Genomic DNA, 7,954 nt, shown 5'->3' on the forward strand with positions numbered 1-7,954 from the left:
GTTTTGGGGTTTTTGGGATATTTTGGGGTATTTTGGGGATATTTTGTGATATTTTTGGGATATTTTTGGGGTATTTTGGGATATTTTTGGGTATTTTGGAGTGTTTTTGTGGTATTTTGGGGTTTTTGGGTTATTTTTGGGATATTTTTTGGATATTTTGGGTTATTTTTGGGATATTTTGGGATATTTTGGGATATTTTGGGTTATTTTGGGTTATTTTTTGGATATTTTGGGGTGATTTGGGGTCCCTCAGATGGCCACGCTGTTCTCGATGTTCTCGGGGTCCAGGTAGGGACATTTTGGGATATTCTGGGGTGGTTTTGGGATATTTTGGGGCATTTTGTGTTGTTTTTGGGATATTATGGGTTATTTTTGGATATTTTGGGTTATTTTTGGGATATTTTGGGACATTTTTGGGACATTTTCGGGCTGATTTCGGGGTCCCTCAGATGGCCACGCTGTTCTCGATGTTCTCGGGGTCCAGGTAGGGGCATTTTGGGGTATTTTGGGATATTTTCGGGTATTTTGGGGTGTTTTGGGATATTTTTGGGGTGTTTGGGGGTTTTTGGGATATTTTTGGGATATTTTGGGGTGATTTTGGGGTGATTTTGGGGTCCCTAGATGGCCACGCTGTTCTTGATGTTCTCGGGGTACAGGTAGGGGCATTTTGGGGCATTTTGGCATATTTTGGGTTATTTTTGGGATATTTTTTGGATATTTTGGGTTATTTTTGGGATATTTTGGGATATTTTGGGCTATTTTGGGGTGATTTTGGGGTCCCTCAGATGGCCACGCTGTTCTCGATGTTCTCGGGGTCCAGGTAGGGGCATTTGGGGCATTTGGGGCATTTTGGGATGTTTTTGGGGTAATTTTGGGGTATTTTGGGATATTTTCAGGTATTTTGGGTTTTTTTGGCCTATTTTGGGTTATTTTTGGGATATTTTGGGACATTTTGGGCTATTTTGGGGTAATTTCGGGGTCCCTCAGATGGCCACGCTGTTCTCGATGTTCTCGGGGTCCAGGCAGGAACATTTTGGGGTATTTTGGGACTTTTTTTGGTATTTTGGCATATTTTGGGATATTTTGTGGTATTTTGGGTTATTTTGGGGTGATTTCGGGGTAATTTCGGGGTCCCTCAGATGGCCACGCTGTTCTCGATGTTCTCGGGGTCCAGGTAGGGGCATTTGGAGTATTTTGGGATATTTTGGGACATTTTGGGATATTTTGGGTTATTTTTGGGATATTTTGGGATATTTTGGGATATTTTTTGGGCTATTTTTGGGATATTTTGGGGTGATTTCGGGGTCTCTCAGATGGCCACGCTGTTCTCGATATTCTCGGGGTCCTGGTAGGGGCATTTTGGGGCATTTTGGCATATTTTGAGTAATTTTTGGGATATTTTGGGATATTTTGGATATTCTGGGTTATTTTTGGGATATTTTGGGATATTTTGGGATATTTTGGGCTATTTTTGGGTTATTTTGGGACATTTTGGGCTATTTTGGGGTGATTTTGGGGTCCCTCAGATGGCCATGCTGTTCTCGATGTTCTCGGGGTCCAGGTAGGGACATTTTGGGGTATTTTGGGGCATTTTGGGGAATTTTGGCATATTTTGAGTAATTTTTGGGCTATTTTTTGGATATTTTGGGATATTTTGGCATATTTTGGGCTATTTTGGGATATTTTTGGGGTATTTCGGGGTCCCTAGATGGCCACGCTGTTCTCGATGTTCTCGGGGTCCAGGTAGGGACATTTGGGGCATTTTGGCATATTTTGAGTAATTTTTGGGATATTTTTTGGATATTTTGGATTATTTTTGGGCTATTTTGGGATATTTTTGGGCTATTTTGGGGTGATTTTGGGGTCCCTAGATGGCCACGCTGTTCTCGATGTTCTCGGGGTCCAGGTAGGGGTAGGGCCGCTCCATTGCCGCGTTCCGGGCGCGGATCTGGCGGGAGATTCGGCGCAGGCGGCGCCGGAAGCGGCGGATCAGCCGCCGGGGGGCGCTCTCGGTGAAGTGACGCTCGGGGTAGTGCCCCAGGGGGCGCTGCGGGAGGAACTGGGGTCACTGGGGGGACTGGGAGGGACTGGGAGGGACTGGGAGGGACTGGGAGCACTGGGGGTTGGGTTGGGTTGGGTTGGGTTGGATTGGGTTGGTTGGGTTGGGTTGGGTTGGGTTTAGGTTGGTTTTGGGTTGGTTTTGGGTGGGTTTGGGTGGGTTGGGTTGGGTTGGGTTGGGTTGGGTTGGGTTGGGTTGGTTGGGTTGGGTTGGGTTGGGTTTGGTTGGGTTGGGTTGGGTTGGGTTGGGTTGGTTGGGTTGGTTGTGTTGGGTTGGTTGGGTTGGGTTGGGTTGGGTTGTGTTGGGTTGGTTGGGTTGGGTTGGGTTGAGTTTAGGTTGGTTTTGGGTTGGTTTTGGGTGGGTTTGGGTTGGTTTTGGGTGGTTTTGGGTGGGTTTGGGTGGGTTTGGGTTGGGTTTCGTTTGGTTTCGTTGGGTTTCATTGGGGTTGGGTTGGTTGGGTTGGGTTGGTTGGGTTGGGTTGGTTGGGTTGGGTTGGGTTTCGTTGGGTTTCGTTGGGTTTCGGTTGGATTTGGGTTGGTTGAGTTGGGTTTGGGTGGGTTTGGGTGGGTTTTGGTTGGTTTGGGGTGGTTTTGGGTGGGTTTGAGTAGGTTTGGGTTGAGTTGGGTTGAGTTTCGTTGGGTTTGGTTGGGTTGGGTTTCGTTGGGTTTCGTTGGGTTTCGTTGGGTTGGGTTGGTTGGGTTGGTTGGGTTGGGTTGGTTGAGTTGGGTTGGGTTGGGTGGGTTGGGTTGGTTGGGTTGGGTTGGGTTTCATTGGGTTGGTTGGGTTGGGTTGGTTGGGTTGGGTTGGGTTGGGTTGGGTTGGGTTGGGTTGGTTGGGTTGGGTTGGTTGGGTTGGGTTGGGTTGGGTTGGGTTGGGTTGGGTTGGTTTAGGTTGGGTTTGGGTTGGGTTAAGGTTGGTTTTGGGTGGGTTTAGGTTGGTTTTGGGTGGGTTTGGGTTGGGTTTTGTTGGGTTTCGTTGAGTTTCGTTGGGTTTCGTTGGGTTTAGGTTGGTTTTGGGTGGGTTTTGTTGGGTTGAGTTGGGTTGGTTGGGTTGGGTTTTGGTTGGTTTTGGGTGGGTTTGGGTTGGTTTTGGTTGGTTTTGGGTGGGTTTTGGGTGGGTTTGGTTGGGTTGGGTTGGGTTGGTTGGGTTGGGTTGGGTTGAGTTTCATTCGGTTGGGTTGGGTTGGTTGGGTTGGGTTGGTTGGGTTGGGTTGAGTTTAGGTTGGTTTTGGGTTGGTTTTGGGTGGGTTTGGGTGGGTTTGGGATGGTTTTGGGTGGGTTTGGGTGAGTTTAAGTTGGGTTGGGTTGGTTGTGTTGGGTGTGGGTTGGTTGGGTTGGGTTGGGTTGGGTTGGGTTGGGTTGGTTGGGTTGGGCTGGGTTGGTTGGGTTGGGTTGGTTGAGTTTGGTTGGGTTGGGTTGGGTTGGGTTGGGTTGGGTTGGGTTGGGTTGGGTTGGGTTGAGTTGGGTTGGGTTGGTTGAGTTGGTTGGGTTGGGTTGGTTTGGGTTGGGTTGGGTTGGTTGGGTTGGGTTGAGTTTAGGTTGGTTTAGGTTGGTTTAGGTTGGTTTTGGGTGGGTTTGGGTGGGTTTGGGTGGGATATTTTGGGTGGGGGTCTCACCATGTCCATGGGCTCGTTCCTCAGCACCCACAGCACCGCCGGGGTTGGGTTGGGTGGGTTTGGGTTGGTTTAGGTTGGTTTTGGGTGGGTTTGGGTGGGTTAATTTGGGTGGGGGTCCCAGGGGGATGGGATATTTTGGGGAAGGGTCTCACCATGTCCATGGGCTCGTTCCTCAGCACCCAGAGCACCGCCGGGGTTGGATTGGGTTGGTTTAGGTTGGTTTAGGTTGGTTTTGGGTTGGTTTAGGTTGGTTTTGGGTTGGTTTTGGGTTGGGTTTAGGTTGGTTTTGGGTTGGTTTTGGGTGGGGTAATTTGGGTGGGGGTCTCACCATGTCCATGGGCTCGTTCCTCAGCACCCAGAGCTCCGCCGGGGTTGGGTTGGGTTGGGTTGAGTTTAGGTTGGTTTAGGTTGGTTTTGCGTTGGTTTTGGTTGGTTTTGTGTTGGTTTAGGTTGGGTTTAGGTTGGTTTTGGGTGGGTTTGGGTGGGTTTGGGTGGGATATTTTGGGTGGGGGTCTCACCATGTCCATGGGCTCGTTCCTCAGCACCCACAGCACCGCCGGGGTTGGGTTGGGTGGGTTTGGGTTGGTTTAGGTTGGTTTTGGGTGGGTTTGGGTGGGTTTGGGTGGGTTAATTTGGGGAGGGGTCCCAGGGGGATGGGTTAATTTGGGTGGGGGTCTCACCATGTCCATGGGCTCGTTCCTCAGCACCCAGAGCACCGCCGGGGTTGGGGTTGGGTTGGGTTGGGTTGGGTTTAGGTTGGTTTAGGTTGGTTTAGGTTGGTTTTGGGATGGGTTATTTTGGGTGGGGGTCCCAGGGGGATGGGGTAATTTGGGTGGGGGTCTCACCATGTCCATGGGCTCGTTCCTCAGCACCCACAGCACCGCCGGGGTTGGGTTGGGTTGGGTTGGGTTGGGTTGGGTTTAGGTTGGTTTTGGGTTGGTTTAGGTTAGATTTGGGTGGGTTTGGGTGGGTTTTGGGTGGGTTATTTTGGGGAGGGGTCCCAGGGGGATGGGATATTTTGGGTGGGGGTCTCACCATGTCCATGGGCTCGTTCCTCAGCACCCACAGCACCGCCAGCACCGTGGCCGTGGTGTTCATGGCCGGCAGCGCCGCCAGGAATTCCTGCTCCGACAGCGCCGCCTTGGACGTCGGCGGCGGCTCCCGCATGGCGGCCGGAGCGTTCGGCGGGAACGCCGAGAGCTCAAACTGCGACGGAAACGGGGCCGGGACCCCAAAATGTCAGAGAGGGACCCCAAAAAATGTCAGAGAGAGACCCCAAAAATGTCAGAGAGACACCCCGAAAGTGGCAGAGAGAGACCCCAAAAATGTCAGAGAGAGACCCCAAAAAGAGACCCCAAAAATGGGAGAGAAAGAACCCAAAACATGTCAGAGAGAGACCCCAAAAATGTCAGAGAGACACCCCAAAAGTGGGAGAGAGAGACCCCAAAAATGAGAGAGACCCCAAAAAATGGAGGGAGAGACCCCAAAATTTGGAGAGAGAGACCCCAAAATATGTCAGAGAGACCCCAAAAATTGGGAGAGAAAGACCCTAAAAATGGGAGAGAAAGACCCCAAAAATGGGGGGAGAGACCCCAAAAATGGGAAGAGAGCGAAACCAAAAATGGGAGAGAGAGACCCCAAAAAATGGGGCAGAAACCCCAAAAATGGGAATGAGAGACCTCAAAAATGGGGAGCGATAGACCCCAAATTTGGGAGAGAGAGACCCCAAAAATGTCAGAGAGAGACCCCAAAAATGGGAGAGAGAGACCCCGAAAATGGGGGACAGAGAGACTCCAAAAATGGGGGAGAGAGAGAGAGATCCCAAAAATGACAGAGAGAGACCCCAAAAATGGGGAGTGGAGACCCCGAAACTGGGAGAGGAAGACCCCAAAAATGGGGGGGAGACCCCAAAATGTCAGAGAGAGACCCCAAAAATGAGGAGAGAGCAAAACCAAAAATGTCAGAGAGAGACCCCAAAATTGGGAGAGAGAGACGCCGAAATGTAGGAGAGAGACCCCAAAAATGGGGGGAGAGAGACCCCAAAATGTCAGAGAGGGACCCCAAAAATCGGAATGAGACCCCAAAAATGTCAGAGAGAGAGACCTCAAAAATGGGGGGGAAAGATCCCAAAAATGGGGGAGGAGATACCCCAAAAATGTCAGAGAGCGAGCCCAAAAGTGGGAGAGAGAGACCCCAAAATGTCAGAGAGAGACCCCAAAAGTGAGAGAAAGAGACCCCAAAAATGTCAGAGAGACACCCCAAAAGTGGGGGAGAGACCCCAAAATGTCAGAGAGAGACCCCAAAATTGTCAGAGAGAGAGCCCAAAATTGGGAGAGAAACCCCAAAATGTCAGAGAGAAACCCCAAAAGTGGGAGAGAGAGATGCGAAAATGTCAAAGAGACACCCCAAAAATGTCAGAGAGACACCCCAAAAGTGGGAGAGAGACCCCGAAAATGTCAGAGACAGACCCCAAAAGAGAGAGAGAAAGACCCCGAAAATGGGGGAGAAAGATCCCAAAAATGGGGGGGGAGATACTCCAAAAATGGGAATGAGAGACCTCAAAAATGGGGGAGAGAGACCCCAAAAATTTCAGAGAGAGACCCCAAAATGTCAGAGAGAGGGACCCCAAAATGGGGAGAGAGTGAAACCCCAAAAATGGAGGGGGAGACCCCAAAAATGGGGAGAGAGCGAAACCAAAAATGGGAGAGAGAGAGACTCCAAAAAATGGGGCAGAAACCCCAAAAGTGGGAGAGAGAGACCCCAAAAACGGGAGAGAGAGACCCCAAAAATGGGAGAGACAGACCCCAAAAATGGGAGAGACCCTAAAAATGTCAGTGGTCAGTGGTCACTCATTGGTCACTCAGTGGTCACTCAGGGGTCAGTCAGTGGTCAGTGGTCACTCAGGGGTCACTCAGTGGTCCCTCAGAGGTCAGAGGTCAGTGGTCACTCAGTGGTCACTCACCTGGCCGCTGTTGGTGGCCGCGTGCAGCGCTGAGCAGTTGAAGATGACCACAGTGACGAAGGTCACTCATTGGTCACTCAGTGGTCACTCAGTGGTCACTCAATGGTCACTCATTGGTCAGTGGTCACTCAGTGGTCACTCAGTGGTCACTCATTGGTCAGTGGTCACTCAGTGGTCACTCAATGGTCACTCATTGGTCAGTGGTCACTCAGTGGTCACTCAGTGGTCACTCATTGGTCACTCATTGGTCACTCAGTGGTCACTCAGTGGTCACTCATTGGTCAGTGGTCACTCAGTGGTCACTCAATGGTCACTCATTGGTCAGTGGTCACTCAGTGGTCACTCAGTGGTCACTCATTGGTCAGTGGTCACTCAGGGGTCACTCATTGGTCACTCAGGGTCAGGGGTCACTCAGTGGTCACTCAGTGGTCAGAGGTCACTCAGTGGTCACTCAGAGGTCAGAGGTCACTCACCTGGCCGCTGTTGGTGGCCGCGTGCAGCGCGGAGCAGTTGAAGATGACCGCGGTGACAAAGGTGACGAGGTCACGCCGCGTCTCCAGCCGGGAGGGCACACCTGGCACGGCAGGGGGCAGAGGTCAGGGGTCAACGGGGTCAGCTGGGGTCACCTGTGCCCACCTGTGCCCACCTGTGCCCACCTGAACCACACTTAAACCCCACCTGAAACTCCACTGGTGCCCACCTGAGGCCACCTGAGCCCACCTTTGTGCCCACCTGTGCCCACCTGTGTACCCCCAATCTTACCTGTGCCCACCTGAGGGGTCACCTGTACCCACCTGGGGGGGGTCTGTGCCCACCTATGCCCACCTGAGGGGTCACCTGTACCCACCTGGGGGGGGTCTGTGCCCACCTATGCCCACCTGAGGGGTCACCTGTACCCACCTGGGGGGGGTCTGTGCCCACCTGTGCCCACCTGAACTCCCACCTGAGCCCACCTGTGCCCACCTGACCCTACCTGTGCCCACCTGAACTCCCACCTGAACCCACCTGTGCCCACCTGTGTGCCTACCTGTGCCCACCTGTGTGCCCCCAATCTCACCTGTACCCACTTGGGGGGGGGTCTGTGCCCACCTGTGCCCACCTGAACCCCACCTGAACCCACCTGAGCCCCCCTTTGTGCCCACCTGAGGGGTCACCTGAGCCTTCCTGTGCCCACCTGTGCCCATCTGAGCCCACCTGAGGGGTCACCTGTGCCCAGCTGTGCCCACCTGAGCCCACCTGTGCCCACCTGAGGGGTCACCTGTGCCCACCTGAGCCCACCTGAACCCACCTGAGGGGTCACCTGTGCCCACCTGAGCCC

General features: G+C 52.4%; 1 protein-coding gene across 1 annotated transcript in view; it reads right to left on the bottom strand.

Annotated features, from left to right (window-relative positions):
* Positions 1–1,834: 1,834 nt before the first annotated feature.
* Positions 1,835–7,954, bottom strand: part of LOC121468530 (polyunsaturated fatty acid lipoxygenase ALOX15B-like) — a 76,160-nt gene continuing 70,040 nt past the window's right edge. Inside the window, exons 13-15 of the mRNA XM_072920604.1 lie at positions 7,110–7,210; positions 4,710–4,880; positions 1,835–2,047 (exon numbers count right to left, since the gene is read on the bottom strand). Of these exons, the coding sequence (XP_072776705.1) occupies positions 1,868–2,047; positions 4,710–4,880; positions 7,110–7,210 (452 nt within the window). The 3' untranslated portion in view covers positions 1,835–1,867. The remainder of the gene's footprint in view (positions 2,048–4,709; positions 4,881–7,109; positions 7,211–7,954) is intronic.

Source organism: Taeniopygia guttata, chromosome 32, assembly GCF_048771995.1.
Source record: "Taeniopygia guttata chromosome 32, bTaeGut7.mat, whole genome shotgun sequence".
NCBI classification, from domain to species: domain Eukaryota; kingdom Metazoa; phylum Chordata; class Aves; order Passeriformes; family Estrildidae; genus Taeniopygia; species Taeniopygia guttata.